Here is a 19,240-nt window from a genome sequence, read left to right on the forward strand (position 1 = left end):
AGCTGCTACAATGCTAGAAAATTCCTCAGCGCCCTCACTACGGCAACACGGCACAGCCCTAGGCAGACGCCACGGGTCCGCGCGTGCCCACAGAGAGGACTCGGTGTGCCGGCTGCGGCACGCATGCCATAAGTTCGCCAACACGGGAATAGGGTATAATATTCTTTCTTTCTTTACTTCATTTATACCTCACCTTTCTTCCCAATGGCGGACCCAAAGCAGCTTGCGTCATCCTCCTCTCCTCCATTTTATCCTCAAAATTACCCTGTAATGTTGGTGAGGCTGAGTGTGTGTGACCGGCCCAAGGTCACCCAGCAAGCTTCCATGGCAGAGTGGGGAGTCAACGCTGGGTGTCCCAGATCCTAATCTGACACTCTGATCACACCACCACACTGGCTCCTAAAGTGTACATGAGTTTAGTTTGGATAAAAGGAAACTTCAAGTGGTGGTGGAACCCCCAGACAGACCATGTGCTACTTATGACTCTCCCTAAGGTAGCCAAGTACAAGGCTGGCAGCCCGCAGGAGACTTACCAGTCGTGTGGGGCCCATTGGTAAAACCATAGAGTTTTGGCTGAATGCTAGAAGGTTGCTGGTGATGCAGTGACGTTGCTTCCAATCATGCCAGAAGTGATATCATTGAATCACCAGCAATGTCACTACATCACCAGCAACCTTCTAGCATTCAGCCAAAACTCTATGGTTTTACCAATGATGTTGATTGACCCCTATCTCCGCCCTCCAATTTTTCTCCCCCCCGCCCAGCTGAGCAGCAGTGGGAACAGCTGGCAGGCAATAAATCAGGAGACCTGACACCCCTAACTCCCCCACATCTACAACCACCTTGGTGGGGTAGGGTCAACATTTCTGCAAAACTGTCATTGTTTTAATATATATTGCTTAACATTGTTGCAATACACACACACACACACACACACACACACACACACATTGCTTAACACCAAACTCATACTTAATAACTTCTCTAAATTAATTGAGAGACACTGTCCTTCAGTGTTACTCCTCTGAAGATGTCTGCCACAGCGGCTGGCGAAACGTCAGGAAAGAAAATACCAAGACCACGGTCAAACAGCCCGGATAACCTACAAGAACCGATGAAGTCTGACCGTGAAAACCTTCGACAATATAATTGAGAAATATTCCCATCTTGAAATCATGACAGCTAGAACACACAGGACAGGCAAGAGTTGGAAAAAGAGAGGCGTAAGACTCTCCCAATAACCTATGAACCACTGGTCTAGCTTAGCTAAAAGAATAAACACCCTGCAGGGAACTGCAGACTTTTAAATAATCATCAATCATTCTCCTGCGTGTGCACACACGTGTCACCATTCAAGCTGCAAAATACTTTGATGTTAAATCCTACTGCAGGTAAAATCTATCTATGAAAATATTTTTAATCTTGAAAGTACAGACAGAACCTTTATGCCTTATTTTCTACATCTAAGGTTTTTTTTAAATGCTAAGATTTTGGATTGTCTTACTCTCCCCACCCCGGACTTAATTATTCCTACTGGAAGTAAGTGCTACATAACAGAGTACAGGGCTGGCATAATACTTTTGTTTTAGAAAATATTATTCCCCATTGAAATACTGCCAGACACAGAGTCTCAGTTTGTGTAGATTCCTTGCCAACCTGACATAATTTTTGTTTGTGATAGAGACCACACTTTAACCACCATATGCCAGTAAGACCTAAATTTGTTTCCCATCAGGAGCTCCCCCCAGCCCAATATACACACATGCTTTCAAATTTTAGATTTCAAGCAATTATTAGTTGAAAGAATATCTTTTTCCCAACTCAAATTATGATTTTAAACTTTGGTATTAAAATGAATTATATCCATTTTGTTAGGCACACACTTGGTTTCACTGTGCTCCTCCCCTTCCCTCAATGTGGATGATTAAAAATAAAATCCACAAGAAAAGCAGTATTTGGGTTTAATTCTTCCTACTGCAAACATTTTCAAAACCAGGTTTTTCTTGGGGGCTCTCAATAACCCCCATTACTGACAATCCTAGTTAAATAGGGAGAAATGTGCCTTTAGAGACTGAAGTTAGCAATCTCAGCTTTCACAAGATTAAGGACGACAGTTCCTTAAACTAACTTGCCTGTAGCTAAGAGCTATTTCATTAGGGGTTAGTGTCTAGCTTCTCCGGGAAATTAAAATCTGCTGCTGCGTTTACCATTTTCTGCCTTTAAGTCCAAAACAAGTGTGTGTTTCTGTTCTTTAAAGACATGAATCCAATGCATCCTTAACAGTCTGGCACTTACAATTGCTGGTGAAATGAAAAAGTTCGATTAACACATGGGGAAAAATTCAAGTGAACTAGGACCTACATTCAGAATCCATTCACATTACTTTTAAGTCACTTTGCTAATACTGGTAAGGCTGCTTCTGAAAAACACACACCACCCCTACCTATAGGGCAGAAGGAAAATCTAAAATTACATACAACAAAATCCACACTTCATTACACAAGCAGACGCAGCATGCATGCATGGGACACAAGCCACACAAAGGGTGCATCTGGATGACAGTCCAAAAGACAAAATTATTATAGGCTGTTATCTAGTTGTCTGGAGGAGCAGTAGACCAGCTGGTCGTGATGTTCTACTCAGAGTTAAACACAGACAGGAAACCGCATGTCTGATACTGTAAAAATCGTTTGTCTTCCTGCCATTGCTAACCAGGCAAGCAATCCAAAAGGGCTGTTTTCATTTAAACGGAACACTAATCCACAACAATAAAAAGGGAATGACAACGCATCACTTGTGTACGGAGCAAAAACCAGTATTTCACAGGAAGTTTTGCGTTTCATTAGAACATGTTCTAATTAGCCGATCACTCCTTTGGAGGCAGACAGATCCTTTGAAATTTGGCCTATCAAATTTGCAAAGGCAGGTTTTTGAATACAAGAGAAGAATGTTCCTGGATGTTCAGACATACGTAAAACCAGCCAGCAGGATAGTTTAAAACTTCCCCAGTTCAGAATTAGAAAGCACAATGAGATATGTTGCTCTGCTGGCAAGCAGGCTTTCCCCCCATTTTTTAAGTGGGGGTACTTGGAACAAGAACACATCCAGAACAGAAGAGTGAAACAGAAAAAGATCCTGGGGGTCTTTTAGAACTGCCAGACAAAATTATGATTGTGCACCATTGCCCCCTGATTATATAGCCAGAAAGAAAGCTGGACAAGGCTGAATTCTATTCATCTCATTTAGTGGATGCCTATTAAACCTACACTAGCTTAATCTGATACATAATATAAACCACTGGCCCATCTTCAATCCCCCCCCTTCAGCATCTGGACAAGATTATTCAATCATGATCTTTGTTCTGGATACATTATTCTGTTGGGGGAAATAAACAAGGACAAGTCGCTCTCACGACCAACTGACTAACAAGGGAAAAAAGAGCCCCTTTAAGGTTTCTAAAAATGGGGTCAGGGACTGTTTGCCTTGGAGAATGAGGGTGGAACCAGCTTCTTTCGACGTGTAGGAATGCATTTGAACTCCCCCCTCCCCCTGGCCATCACTTACCTAACATCCACATCACCTCAGAGCACTAGCTAGAAAATGTGCTGACTGGTTTACTGGGTTCAGAAAGTTCAGCCCTAGGAACACTAATCAGTTGGCAGAAGTTGCAACATTTGTGCTGGGAAAATTTAAAAAAAAATCCACTTAATATCTTTGATTAAGATCAACCCAACTAACATAGTAAGCTTTTGAGTTAAGAGCTTTTGAATTGGTATGGTGGCTGGAAAGTTAGAATAGGTCTGGAGAAATCTGGATTCAAATCCCCACTTGACATGGAACTTCCTGGGTGACCCTGGGCCAATCATTGTCTCACAGCCAATTTTACCTACCTCACAGGGTTGTTATGACAATTAAATAGAGGAAGGGAGAGTAATGTATGCTGCACTAAGCACCTTGGATGATGGGGTGGGATAAAATGCGCTAAATAAGCTCTTTATAAGGCTGGATGTTAAAATAAAAGGGGGAGATGGGAGACTGCCACAAAGGTGGTACAGGTATAAAAATGAACGGTTTTCACCCTGCTTTCCAGTGCAAATAATTTCAGCGTAGAGACAGACTGACACCTCTGCATCCACAGATGATAACTACCAATGGCAGTTTTCTTTTGAAAATGGCAGTTCCAGTTTGATGTGATGTTGGTCTTTTTTTCTTTTTTTTAATGAACAGCTCTGAACGTTTTTTCTGTGTCCTGTTCAGCTGGTCTCTGGCTAGAAATTATAAACCAATAAGTAAGTTTCCTACAGTTCCCAGGGCCAAGTCCCTTCCAGCCAAGGAGTGACACTACTAGAACTTGGGTCAGGACCATCTGAGCTGTGGCCCTGTAGAATCAGATGCCCTCTGACACCTGACCTTCCAGGCCATGTACAGGCAATAGTAACATTTCACTTAAATCTTACTTTGAAGTACAACTGATGCCATTTTTACTGTATTGTTCTGAGATGCAGGAGCTCTCCATGCGGCATTCAGGCTTGCTGTACACTTTGAAAGAACATGGCAGGCTGACACTAGTGAAGGAAGAAAGGACTGCTTGGAGGTCCGTGAAAAGTGTTAAATCAAAATGGGGGTCCCCAGGGTGCTAAGGTTTGAGAACAGCTGTGCTAAAGACTTCCAGTGAACAATTAGATGGGCACATGCTTGGAGATATGTTGGGTGTCAACTATATTAAATGATTCACTGACTCCTTTCCAAGCTTTTGATTCTCTGAGATCAAATGAAGCTACTTGACTTAGAATAATGACACTCACACAGAGTTCTACATGACACTTTGACCGAACAAGATGTCCTTCCTGGAAATAAGAAAACAGCTCTTGGTGTATTCCTGGGGCGATATTTTGTAAGAACAGAGACAGGAAATAATTCCAACATGCTGACTGTACTCCGTTGTATGTTTTAAGCAAAAGCACGTACAGTATGACTAACTTATGAGAAATCAGCCAAAGTACACAAGGGTGTGTTGGTTGGGTTTGGAATGCAAATCCTCCTGCACTGACATATGATTACAATTATTATTATTAGTCAACAGTGAAACAGCGATTACTTATGGTAATAAGCACTGCTAGACTGGATTTCTAATGGGTAACATGTTAAGAAATGCAAGCATTCTCTGTATGTGTGGGGAAAGTGAGAGGTTTTTGTATGCTCTGCACATAGCACACAAATCAAATAAATGCAGACAACATGCTTCGCACTTGAATAACAAGCCCATTCAGCACAGAAAGGGAAAGCTGTGATGATTACCAAAGAAGGGGAATACAAGGTCCAATTCACTTGTGATAAAATAGTAGTAGGGATAATGCACATTTCTAACGAATTGGTACAAATTTGCAACACCCTGACGCACCATCACTGAAAAGATGCAGCTTGCTACCCATGTACTTTTGCATGGACTAATACTACACATAATTTTTCACCTCACTCTATGTTTTCACCCAACCCTGGCCCAACCTAGACTACACACTGCAAGATTAGCATCTGGTCTTCCCAGGATTTTTTAAAATGGAAATTGCAGTCACAAGAGATTCCAATTTGGATTGTGACTTCCAATGCATACATACCCTGGGGGGTGGAGGTTGTCCTTCCTACCCCATGTGGAATTGCTAGTCAAAGCCAAGTCCTTCCTGTTATTATGTATTTCTTGTATTTAAAAACATTCCAGCTGAAAGGGAGGCAGTTTCAATTGACAAAAACTATACAGGTTTGGAAGTTTAAAGCCCTTCCTCCTGCTGTCGCCCTGATTCAAATTAGAGGATTTCATAGCTCCAGTTTCCACTTAAGGAATGGTGAGAAGATCCTAACATAACATCTTCCAATCTTGTCTGATTTGGCTTTCTCTTTCATTTATGAATAGCTTACCTTAAAAAAAATGGTGAAAGCAATGTCAGAGTACCTGAGTTATAAAAATCAAGCTGGTATGAAATGGAGCCTTGATTACTTACCGTGAAGGCTCCTTCTCTCCTGAGGCTAAGGGCGTCTTGAGCAGTGGGTTGTTTTCCTTGTTCCATCCGGGGAAGGCAGGACTAAAATCTAACTTCCTGTCCCCCTGGTGGGAAAACAGCCTGCAGAAGCCCAGTTACTGGCTTGCCTAGCTCAATGGACAGGAATGAGAACTGAAAACTGATAACATTAATAATACCAACAACAGCAACAGAGTAAAGGGAGAACTAAAGAAACCTTAGTTTGCTCAACTTGTGGACGACATTCGTCCTTGTGTATGCATACTGAACAAATCACTATTAGAAGGTTCGGTATTTTTTCTATTCTTTGCCCAGGGTGGGCAAGACGCCCTTCGCCTCAGGAGAGAAGGAGCCTTCACGGTAAGTAATCAAGGCTCCGTTCTCCTCTGAGGCAACGGCGTCTTGAGCAGTGGGACCTTCAAGAGCTCCCAAACGGGCAGGTTAGGAACCTTCTTCAACCACATGCTGCAAGACCCTCTGGCCGAAGGCTGTTTGTGCAGAGGACCCTGTGTTGATCTTGTAATGTTTAATAAAGGTAGAAATTGTAGACCATGTGGTGGCCTTACAAATTTCTTCTAGTAGTGCTTGCCTGTTAAAGGCTGCGGTTGAGCCTGCACTACGCAGAGAGTGAGCTATAATGCCATCTGGGACTGTAGTCCCACTGGCTTTGTATGCTTCTATGATGCAATGTTTAAGAGTGTAACTAATTGCTGCTGTGGACATCCGTTTTCCCTTAGTGGGATTTTTGATGCCTATGAACATATAGTCCGATTGTCTAATATTGGCTGTTCTACTGATGAATGTGCGTATCGCTCTCCTAAGGTCCAAGGAATGCCAGGCGCGTTCCTTAGAACAAGATGGTTTTGGACAAAAGGATGGTAAATTTATTTCCTGCGATTTGTGGAATGGCGAATTCACTTTTGGACGGAAGGTCGGATCTGGTCTCAGGACCACCTTATCTCTGTGAAACACACAGAGGCCGTCTCTGATGGATAGGGCTCTAATTTCCGACACCCGTCTAGCTGAGGTGATAGCCACCAAGAACAAAACCTTAATCCGAAGATATTTGAGGGGCACTGATGAGAGAGGCTCGAAGGGAGCAGCAGTGAGTGCGCTCAGCACTAGGTTGAGGCTCCATGAGGGGAACCGATGTACAACCGGTGGTTGTGTTTGAGAAATTCCTTTGAGAAAAGCTACCACATGTCTGTGCTAGATGTAGGTACCCCTTCTGTGACGGGGATTACTGTGGTTATTGCCGCTATTTGTCTTTTCAAGGTGGAAGCTGAAAGCTTTAAGTGTACTCCCTCCTGTAGGAATTCTAGGATTTTTCTGTATCCCTGGATGTAAGGGATCGACTTTTTTCCTTCTCGCCCAACGTACAAATGCCTTCCAGGAGGCGTTGTAGATTCGTTGGGTGGCTGGACGCCGCGCCTCCATAATGGTGGCTGCAACCTCCTGAGAGTAACCCTTGTCTAACAGGTGTCCCCTTTCAAGTGCCAGGCGGTTAAACAAAACCATGTGGGGTCTTGGGTGAACTCATGGGCCCTGACGGAGAGTTCCCCAGTGAGTTGGAATCCTCCATGTTTTCTGGACTGACAGCTGTTGAAGAGTTGCAAACCACTGTCTGCGGGGCCAAAAGGGAGCTATTAGTATGACACTGGCCTTCTCCTGAAAAATTATTCTTAGGACTTTGGGTAGAATGGGTAAGGGTGGGAAGGCATACAGAAGGCCTTTGGGCATTCGGATGGAAGTACCTTGTGAAGAATCTTGGTAACTGTTTGCGTCTGAGGCGAACAAGTCTACCTGAGGTGTGCCAAATTTGGTGGTAATTTGCTGAAAGGCATCTTGATCTAGTGACCACTCTCCCTTGCCTAGGGTCTGGCAGCTTAGCCACTCTGGACGTTGAGGGCCCCTTTTATATGTTCTGCCCGTATTGACTTGAGGTGTACCTGTGCCCATGTGAATAATGCTACCGCCTCCAGGTGTAGGAAGGAGGATCTGGTCCCTCCCTGCTTGTTTATGTGCGCTTTGGTCGTGGTATTGTCCGACCTCAGGACATGATGACCTCGGAGGACTGATGAGAACTTGAGTAGAGCTAGTTTGACCACTCTCATTTCTAGTAAATTGATGGGAAGTTTGGTCTCGGCTGGGGACCAGCGACCTTGGGTTATGTGTCTGTTGAGGGTGGCTCCCCATCCCTCCAGACTGGCGTCTGTAAACAGTTGTAATGGCTCGTTGTGAATGTATTGGCTTGCCTTCTGTAGGTTTGACGGGGGAGCCCACCAACGTAGGCTCTGCTTTGCCTTCTGGGATATGCGTATAGGCCTGTCCCTCTTTTTGGCTATGTCTTTTTGGAACGGCCATATTAACCACTGGAGTGGTCTTGAGTGAAAACGGGCCCAGGGCACCACTGCTATACAAGCGATCGTGAGACCTAAGAGTCTTGCCAGACGCATTAGACGGGCCGACTGTGATCTGATTATGGACGATGCTAGGGTGACAATTTTGTGTATCCGTTTGGGAGGCAAAAAAAGGGAATCCTCCTGGGAATTTATCCGAACCCCCAGGTGTACCATAGAACGGGCGGGTGTCAAGGAACTCTTGTTGAAGTTGACTATATATCCATGCTCCTGGAGCACCTGTACTACTCTTGTAGTGTGATGTATGGATTGTAGCCTGGATTGGGCACAGATCAGGATGTCATCCAGGTACTGATGTACCTGGATTCCTTCCTGTCTGAGAGCAGCTATGACCGTTACGAGGATCTTCGTAAAGACTCTCGGGGCGGAAGCCAGGTCAAAGGGCAGGGCCCTGAACTGGAAATAGAATTGACTAGTTGCAAAACGGAGGTACCGTTTGTGTCGTGGATGAATGTGCACATGGAGGTAGGCCTTGGTTAAGTCTATTGCCCTCATGTACGTGCCGGGTCGTAGTGACTCCACGATTGATCGTAGGGTTTCCACTGGATATCCAAAAGGATAGCACTGAAATGTTTCCGTGCTATCCTTTTGTTCACGTACTTGAGGTCCAGGATGGCCCTCCAGTCCCCGTTTTTCTTGGGGATGGTAAAAAAGATGGAGTAGACCCCTTGGCGCATTTTGTGTATGGGTACCTGCTGTATGGCCCTGATCTGGAAGAGATGTTGTACGGCCCTGATTGTTCTGGCACGCTTTTCCCTCTTGAGGGATGTCGGGGAAAGGATAAATTGGTCACGTGGCTGGTGGGTGAATTCCAGGAGGTCACCCTCTGATAGGATTCTGGAGACCCAGTTTTCCGGGTTGAAGGCTAGCCACCTGGTTCTGAAATACTGAAGCCTCCCCCCGACCCCTGTGGGGTTGATATCACTGGGTATTTGGTTTGGTGAACTTGTCACCTTTATCAATTCTGTTGTGATTTTGTGATCTTTGAAACCTTCCGCCTCTTTGAAAGGGCCGGGAAGTATTCCAGGATCCCCTCTTGAATTCAGGTCTATACCTAGATTAGACTCTAGAGGAATGAAAGGACGGATAGTTAAAAGACCTCTGTTTCTTTCGGATTTGTCTAGGCATGGCTTGCTTTTTTATCCTTGGTTTCCACATGGATCTTATCCAATTTTTCACCGAATAGTTTTTCCTCTTGAATAGGGTAGGCCATGAGGGTGTTTTTGGCTCTAAAGTCTGCTGGCCAAGCTCTTAGCCAGAAAGCCCTTCTCAGTGATGTGAAAGAGGCCATGGACCGAACTATGAACGACATGGAGTCTAAGGCGGCATCAGCCATTAAGCTGACCACACTTAACACGCTTTCCAATCCTCCAACAACTCTGTGGTTCTCCTCGGCAACCAACTGAATGAGTTTTTTGACCCAGAGGTAGGAAGCTTTAGCAAAGATGGACATAGTAGCACTGGATTGAATTGCTAGAGCCGAGGCCTCGTGTGCTTTCCTGGCCAGGGAGTCAGATTTTCTGTCCAGCTGGTCGCGTAAGGCCCCCGCCCCATCCTCCGGGACTAGACCTAGGTTTTGAAGGTCAGCCACTGGGGCATCTACGAGGGGTACCTTGAGCACGGACATGGCGTGTGGTGCAAGAGCGTACAGCTTCTTTATATTAGGTGGCACCTGTTTTGTAGAGGATGGATTAGCCCACTCCTCTCTGACTGTTCTTAAAAAGAGTTCAGGGAAAGGAACCAGGTTATTGGAAACTTTGTTTCTGGGAAAGCACTCCTTAACCCCCTGTTTTAGTTTGGGTTTGGATTCATCTGGGGTGACATCCTCTTCGTTTAAATCCAAAGCCAGTATGGCTTTGGCTAATAGTCCCTGATAGTCTTCTCCAGTAAATAGTCTGGTAGACTGCTCCTCTGACTGAGAGGACTCTGCCTCTGAGTTGAATTTCTTTTCTTCTCTCCCTTCATCGGAATCTTCAGATGATGCTGTGGACTCTCTTTGATTTGTCTGTGGCTCTATTCCCTTTGATTTCAGTGCAGCCTTAGTTGGCCACTGAGAGGAGGTAGAAGCCTGTATTTGGAAGGAGGGAGAAGCTTGCGTCTGATTTTGGACTGATTCCTTTTCCCTGTTACTCAGAGAGTGGGAAAGGGAAGTGGAGGGAGACTGCAGGGGACCCGGTCAGGGAAAAGGGGGAATTCTTAATTGGTAAGCCTGAAATGCTTGCCATAGTGCCAGATTAACCAAATCATCTGCCTTCTGCTGGGACAAACACCGATCGCCTGCGGCATATACAAGGGAGGGAGAGGGTACGTTACCAACTCCAGGCAGTGAGGCATCCGAAGAACCCGGGAGGGCAGATAGAGCTGCGCTCGCAGCAAGAGTAGAATAGGAGGGAAATTTCTTCCCGGCTTTCTTGGACTTAAAGTTGCAGTGGCCCGCGGTTTTGAAGCCGTACTTCTTCTTTTTGGCCCCCTGTTGCCACGGCTCGACTTCCTCACTCTGCAGCGTATTTGCAGAGCTGTCGTTCCCGAAGGGCTCGCTACTGCGGCCTTTGGGTGAATCGGACTCGATGCGGGTAGATTTAACTAGCCCGAGTTAGTAGTCCTCTACCGAAAGCAAATCGTCCTCCTGGGGACTAATGGCGTTGGCCATTTTAGATTTCTCAAAAGAACTTCCCAGAGAGAAAAAAGCCACACCGGGAGGGTTGGGAGGGGAGTAGAGGACAGAAGATAGAGTAGGTATGAGGTATAGAATAATAATAGACAGATAGAATAGAATATAATTACCCTACACTGACTAAATCACGGAGCTGTGCTACAGAGCCTGCTTCCCCTTAGAGGCAGGAGGAAACTGGGCTTCTGCAGGCTTTTTCCCACCAGGGGGACAGGAAGTTAGATTTTAGTCCTGCCTTCCCCGGATGGAACAAGGAAAACAACCCACTGCTCAAGACGCCCTTGCTTCAGAGGAGAACTATCCAGAATCAAACATCCGATACTAAAAATATTGTCATCAAAAACAAAATGCACCAAAGCAAATATAGTTACACAGAACACAATAGCAGCAAAAGTTATATACTGATTAACCCCAAGGCCCTATTCAAGTGGCAAATGTGAGGAGAAGCCTAATAGAAACATTTTTCGCTAACTTCTGAAATTAACTAATAAGGATATTTAGCAACCTTCACTAGGGAAAGCATTCACTGACTCAGCACTGCTGTTAAATGTACCTGTCTCACAGGTAGGACCTGGAACAGTCTTTGTCCAAGTGATCTCAGCTGCCAGCGTAGATCAAACGGGAGAAGGTAGTATGGATGTGTGTGCGTGCATATGCGCACATGTGTGCAGGCATGCATGCATATGTGTGGTATCTAGAATATATTGTGCCATGTTCTAGGTCATGATACAGCCAGGCACAACAGTTTATTCTTCTGCTCATTCACTCACTGCTCCTAGAAAGAGAGTTGGATCCATATGGTTCAGATCAGATGATTAAGAAGAAGGTTTGACAAGCAGATGAAACGGATTTCAATGCAGCAGATATGCTTGATGGTCAAGGGAATGCTGTAACAATAGGCCATTGGTGGGTCCTTTGAGAGTGGAGGGGTTATTTCCCCCGGGAGACAGGAAGTCTGAGGTGTTTTAGTTCCTGCCTCCCAGAATACGGATGGAAAATAACCCGAGCTGAAGATGCCCTTCTCTCTCAGAGCAAGAATGCTGTAACAATCACCCATTGGTGGGTCCTTTAGTGTTAGCAGATATTTATAGACGTCATGCCTGTATGGTCATGGGACTAGGAACCATTTATAAAAATAGCTGCATAATCACTACAGATTAAATGGTGTTTCAAGGAAGACCTTGCTGGCAGCAAGTCAGCAGCAGCTGAGTTCCATCTGGGCTAAATTCTGTTTTCCTCTCCTTGCAGGTACTTAAAACCTGGGTGAGGCCAGAGGACTGAGCCCTTGAGTGTGAAAAAGGCCCTGTATGCATACAGGTTTTTGTAAGTGTAAAGACAGTTGTCTTAACAAAGCATTCTAAAGCTAGAAAATAAACTCTTGACTTGGGGAGAAGCTGGGGCTCAGTGGTAACTTAGCATGCAGAAGGTCCCAAGTTTAATCCTCTGCATCTCCACTTCAAAGGATCAGGTAGCAGGTAATATCAAAGACTCAAGACCCTGAAGAACTACTGTCAGCCAGAGTAGCCTGTACACACCTTGACTAACCAATGGTATAAGGCAGCTTAATGTGTTTTTCTGTGTTCAAAAGGACCGTTTCAAAGTTGGCAAGGATATGGCTATACAGGTGGCTCTTGTCAACAGTGGCAGACTTTAATTCAGTCAAATTAATTCCATTAACCAAAGGGCCTCCTCTTTGTGTCTCAGCAGAGCCTCTATATTACTTCTGTGTATGGGGACAACATAGCAACACACGCCACACAAAGGCGTTGTCAAAGACTAAATTGCCATTGATTTTAAAATGCTATCATTCTCATTAGTTTCTGTAAGTACCTTTTTACTCAGTTTTCAAAGAGGAGGGTAAACAACGAACAAGGCATGAATGAAATCATTAAAGTCAGCTACTGGCCCATTATCTACTTGACTGCCCTGCCAGCACTGAGATAATGGGCATCATCAAATAGGCAGACAAGATAAAAAGGAGAGCAAAGAAAATTACAGTAAAAGATCAAAACCAAAGCCTCCCTAAAGCAGCCTCAACAAGCATCTTTATTGGCGGTGTAAAGCTATGGGTTTTACACTTTCAAAGAGCAAGCTTACACCGATCCAGGTAAACCTAGCAATTTTGCCATAAGCCAGTTTCTTACAGAAAATGTATGGTCTACTGTGGTTTCATGCTGTTTGGAGACTCAGCAGGAACATAAAAAAACCTAACCCCCTGTCAAGGCTGGATGACTGAAAAAATCTGCACAGGTGCTGATTGCTTTACTCTCTTTCCCCTTTCCTCCCTCCTGCTTTGTTCATACCTACAAAAAATCCTATTTCTTTCCCACTCCAACCATTGTGCTATTGTACAAAAACTGGGGGGGGGGGGAGATACCACATGGCACAGAATGACACCTTTTCCTCCCTGTTGGTGGTAAAACTTGTGCTAGAAGAAGATGTGCTCAGGGTTTGTGAGCAGGTGGTAGCAGATGAACTGTACCAGACTCCCTGAAAAACTAAAGCCCATGCAAATGCCACAAAATACACCAGTCCCTCCTCCTCAATGCTGTTATCGAGCACAGAGGATGTCAACAGAAATTCCTTAAGAAGGAGACAGTTTGGAAGGAGAACAAACTGCCTTCTCCTGGAGACTAACACGTTTCATTAAACTTCCTATCAACGTTAGGGTAAAGCCTCTAAAGTATAAACTTGAAGCCATTCCAACAGACTGATCAGCTGCAACTCTCAAAATGATGCAACGACTTCTCAAGATCAGTATTCCCTCTAGAATAGCCTCTTGCCTTTTTTCTCCTAGTGGCAGAGGAAGGTCAGAATTTCCCAAAACAGGAAATTCAATAATCATAGGAAATCTTCAAGGGAAAAAAAAATAGCAGCACATTTTCCCGGCAGTACAAAGTGAAGGGTGAAATAAGGGAAGGAAGCTACAGTGGAACACACAGAATGATACCATAGGCACTTACTGTCTGAAAAAATAAGTTTATCATTGCATTCTTCTTCACTGCAGGAGCACATGAACAGCAATTCACCAGCAACCTTCATTTCTTTCATCATACAGTTCTTTGAATTGAAGTCTTCCAGTTTGTTCCCATGGAGCTCTTGTTTGGGATCATGACATATTGTTTCCAAGGTTATGTTTTCATCATTTTTTCTCCTAAAAAAGGGGGGGATGGAAATTTTAAAACAGAAAAAAGAAAATTCAAGGGTGAACCAAGTCCATTTTGCTAACACTGAAAAATTCAGCCTGGCTTAACCTTTGCTACAGCTACCAACTTTTTGTCACTTAACTCCTGAGTAAGTACTCTTCAGCTTCATTGAAACATGTACAATCTGTACTCAAGACTAAATTATTGGAAAAGTGCTTCACTGAGCATCTGATGACAACCTGAACCTGGCTGAATATGTTGCTAAGTCACTTTCAGTTTGGTACATCACAGTTTGTACTGGCCTGATATAATTGGGCCAAAGAACCTTTATATGTCCAAGCAGCTGCTGGCAGACTTACAACGCAACCCATCTATGTCCACTGAAGTAAATGGGCTTAGAAGCCTGCAGCTTTGTACAGTGCCATATATCCTCTTCCGTACTGTTCCCAACCTAGACAGAAGCACTTGGACAGCCCTGGCATTTTGTAGAAGGGATGAACCCATTTGCCCTTTTGGCATTCTTTCTACCACAGACAAATCTCATTCCTAAATAGGACAGCAGATGGCTAGCTGTGTTCTGCTGCAGATCAGAGAAGTTGGTGCCAGACCGAGATGTAAGATTTCCAGTAACTCTGATGTATTCTTTTCCTCAAAAAAGATAATGCCAAGTCCACTTACTGCATTGTGAGGTAGTCACGCAGCTTGGTGGTCTTATTATTAATGGATACAGCATTACACTACATCAGTGTCAAAGAAGGGCTAGATGTCCCAACCCACCACTGTCGTTCCTTGGGATGGACCGAAGGAGACTGAGCGTTGCCATACCTCCATCTCCTTCCCATGTAATATCTCCTCCCACCGCCGCCCCTCCCAACCCCCCTGTCCCTACCCAACCCCCCTGTCCTGGGATCCCTAACTCAATGCTGACCTCCCCTGGGAACACTAAGCCCAAATCCAGATACATAGTATGATATTTGGAATTGAAATTATGTCAACCTCTGATGTACTTTTAGTTATCCTTACTGGTACAAAGTCAAGATGGGCTCATAACTTTAACAGTATTCCTATATAGAAACCGTACTAGTTCCCCATTAGCAGTCCATGGCCAAATTCCTGCACAGTGTGATAGAGCTGAAGGAATGTGATCGCAGCTTCCAGCCAGGAAGAATGAGAGAACTTTTGCAGACAGGAGGACACTCCTCTAAAGACTCTGTACAAAACCTGAATTGCACAACATTCAGTTCTCCAGAACAGTATCGAGTCCTAATGGAGCTCAAACTTTTATTGCTTCCCATGTGCTTCAATCAAGATACACATTGAAATGGCACACATGGTTCTTATGTTATATGAAACTCAGCAAACAGAGCTTTTGATGCTACGAATAAAGCCATGATGAATCACTGTGAGTAAAACAGCTAGCTTGAGTCAAGCTGGAGAAAACCTTTTAAAGTTCCATCTGCTCTCTTGCCCTCTTCAAAAGTCAATGAGACATTTTAAACAGAGTTGTTTAAAAAAAAAAGTTAAACCAACAGGGAATGTTTCTGTTACATACAATATAAAACATTAACTTCTCTGTCCACCTAAAGAAAAGTTCTGTGTAACTCAAAAGGTTACCAAAATAAACAGGTCTGGTAAAAATATTTCACTTGTCAGCATTTTTTTGCATGTATTGGGTTAAACTGAAGCAAGGGTCAGTTGCTTTTTTAAAGTGAATGGAATTCATCCTCACCTTGTGCCACTAATTTTGTTGACATGTCACTAGACATTATTTCCTGTATGCGATGGGGTTCTGAAGTTTGAAGACAAGCGTGTGAGGAAGCCCTCTCCCTTGCACAGACAGCTCTTTGTTGGATATTACGGAAAATGGTACAGGGTGGGTCATGATACCTTGTAAATGGGGCCACTATTACAAAAGCCATTGCAGGACTGGATCTACATGGGGACCCCCTAAATTTATCCAGCTCTGATGGGGAGCGTTTGTTTAATGGCTGTATGCCCCGTACGCCTTTTTGGGGTATCTGTGTATACTCCCCTCTCCCAGGATGTGAATAAAAGTTACTGGGTCCCCCTTTCTCTCATTTCTCATATGATGGTCTATGGAGGGCAAGGCATTTTTTAGAACATAGTCCGGGCACTACCAGAGGGAAGAAGAACTCCAACGCCACTACACTAAGAAGCAGCAATATTAATTAGGCTACAGTAAACTTCCTTGTGTGTGCTGAAATCACTGCATTTAGAAGCCACTTAGTTTCAGTCTATCAGAGGGAGGGTGGGATAGAGAACACACTGCTCAAACTTCACATCACTCGTGCTCTAATGTCATTAAAAAGCCCCAAACCTTCAGAGATCTTGGGACAGTCATTCTCCCTCAGCCTAACTCACTTCATATGATTTCTCAGGATAAGATGCAGGAGGGGAGAGCCATGAGCTCCTTGGAGGAGCAGCAGGATGAAGATGTAATAAATAAATTACCGTGCATGTGCTGAGGTTCTTGTCAAGAACAGCAGGCACAGAAGAAAAAATCTGGGTAATCTGCACTCATTTTACAAGGCAATTGTTCTCATAAAGAATTAAACAAAAGATTATATGTTTATTTATTTCATTTATACCAGGGGCCCCCAACCGTTTTGAGCCTGCGGGCACATTTGAAATTTTGACACAGCATGGTGAGTGCAGCAACAAAATGGCTGCCACAAAATGGCTGCCACAGGAGGCAGAGCCAGCCACACAATGATTGCCACAGTTTAGCTTCAGTAACACACTGTTGATCCTTATGCTGTTGTGGCAGCTGCTGCCAAACCAACATTTTTAAAAAGCTGCACAGCCAATCAGATACTTAATAATCCATCAGAAGCCTTGCTGGGTAAGCCCTGCCTGGCTCCACCCACATCCTAAAAACACGTGGCAGGACCAGAAAAGGTGTCAGCAGGCGCCATGGCACTCATGGGCACCACGTTGGGGAGCTGATTTATACTGTGCCTTTCTCCCCAGTGGGGACCCAAAACAGCTTACATCATTCCCCTCTCCTCCACTGTAGCCTCACAACAACACTGTGAGGTAGGTAATGTTGATTAGCCCAAGGTCAGCCTGTGAGCCTCCATAGCAGAGTGGGGATTCAAACCTGGGTCTCCCAGATCCTAGTCCACAACTCTAACCCCTATACCACACTAGCCCATGCTTATCATAGTTCTGATTAATACTTATGTTAGTAAATAAAATGAAATGAGATGTCTGTCATTCAAACTCCACAACTGTTTGAAAGTCTCAGATTGGTTTCCACTCTGATAATGCAGACAGATGCAGTCAAATGAAGTTAAAATATGAAATGTCTTAGAAAACAACAGAACAGAGCACACACAACAAGATTTTTGGCATCCAACTTTTTAAAAGTTCGCACCTACTATCAGAATGCAATGTGAAGACAAAGAAAAAATATTGTATTTGAAGGAGTATACCTTAAAAGCCCTGAATCTCTTGTTAACTAAAAGGATATTACAAGACAAGTACATGCACGTAGCCAGAACGAACTTACCATACTGCTGCACATACTTCATTCACATTTTCACAGATTGAAGTGATGTTGCAATCACTGAGACAATAGCCTTCATTTGTGCAGGTTGTTGCCCTAACATCACAAAACTTGCAAAGCCCCCGCAGTTGGACTGCACCATGGAGCATCATCTTAGCTGCGTGACCTTCAGCTGAAAAAAAGAAAGAAACATGACATAGCAATTAATGTAATACTCTTAACTTGTTGATCCGGTATATAATATGTGGAAGCAAATTTCACTGGAATAAATGGGAACTCTTCACGACTGCGAGGCCCACAAACCAACAAACATTGTACAAACGTTTTAAAATGTACTTAGCAGGTTTTAATCATCAATAGCTAACTAAATCAAGCATCCAAATTTGTTCAGCTGAAAACCTTACTGTCTTGTGACACATGAAAGACTAACAATGTGGCATAACCTATAACACAGCACAGCCCATCTGATATATATGATTTATTTACTTCATTTATAGCCTGCCTGCCATTTCCTCAATGGAAACCCAAAGCAACTTACATAATTTTCCTCTCTTCCAATTTTATCCCAACAACCACCCTGTGAGAAGTTTAGGCTGAGCAGTCCCAAGGTTACCCACCAAGCTTCCATGGCAGAATGGTTAAACTTTAAGGGACCATGTATTTTCTGCTAAGACAAAAACATCTACCCCCTGAACAACGCTAAGGTCCTTTTTAATGATGCAGACTTATATTTATCCAATTTTAAACACAACTATTGAGCTTATACATTTTCCTTACAAGATTTTCCGTAGAAGAATTTTTATTCTACAGAATTACGTAAATGCATGTAGATTTACATAAATTATACATATGAGTTTTTATTAGCTACCAATTTCATATATGCCCCCAGCGATCAGATCAGATATTATCCAATGATATGAAATTGTGAGCTGTGTCCAACCAACAAGTCAGTTAAATCCAAATTAAAAAGGTAAGAAGAATATAGTTCACTTGTATCCAAAGAAATAAATTTGAAGATAATCAGACCCACGCTGTAATCCTTTGCAATTAATAGACTTACACTGGAAAACTCTGCCTATGATTGCCCTGACAGTCACTTGAAACAATCTTATACTTGCCAAATGTAACCAAATAATGGAATGATTGAAAAGGAACTATTCTTTACAATAGACTGAATGATGGGAAAAGAACTATTCTATATTGCAAGTCAATCATTAGAGAATTCATAACTACACACAAAATCCAAAGAACTATGTTATTCAACTATAAAATCTATTTATTATAAAGTTAAAATGTCCTATATAATCTGGACTCCCACTCCACAGACAATTTATACTTTTGAAGACCATTTTTTTTCTTTTATCTTATGTGTAACTTAACAGCAGCTTTCAGCACAATGACTCAGTCAGTCAGTAGTACTCTTTTTTGGAGTAGCCACTGGAAGAAGGAATTTCCTCTTA

General features: G+C 43.5%; 1 protein-coding gene across 1 annotated transcript in view; it reads right to left on the reverse strand.

Moving 5' to 3' along the window:
- Positions 1 to 19,240, reverse strand: part of TGFBR2 (transforming growth factor beta receptor 2) — a 56,742-nt gene that overhangs the window by 16,715 nt on the left and 20,787 nt on the right. The window contains exons 2-3 of the mRNA XM_056857397.1: positions 17,784 to 17,952; positions 14,069 to 14,259 (exon numbers count right to left, since the gene is read on the reverse strand). Of these exons, the coding sequence (XP_056713375.1) occupies positions 14,069 to 14,259; positions 17,784 to 17,952 (360 nt within the window). The remainder of the gene's footprint in view (positions 1 to 14,068; positions 14,260 to 17,783; positions 17,953 to 19,240) is intronic.

Source organism: Euleptes europaea, chromosome 11 (assembly GCF_029931775.1).
Source record: "Euleptes europaea isolate rEulEur1 chromosome 11, rEulEur1.hap1, whole genome shotgun sequence".
Lineage (NCBI taxonomy): Eukaryota > Metazoa > Chordata > Lepidosauria > Squamata > Sphaerodactylidae > Euleptes > Euleptes europaea.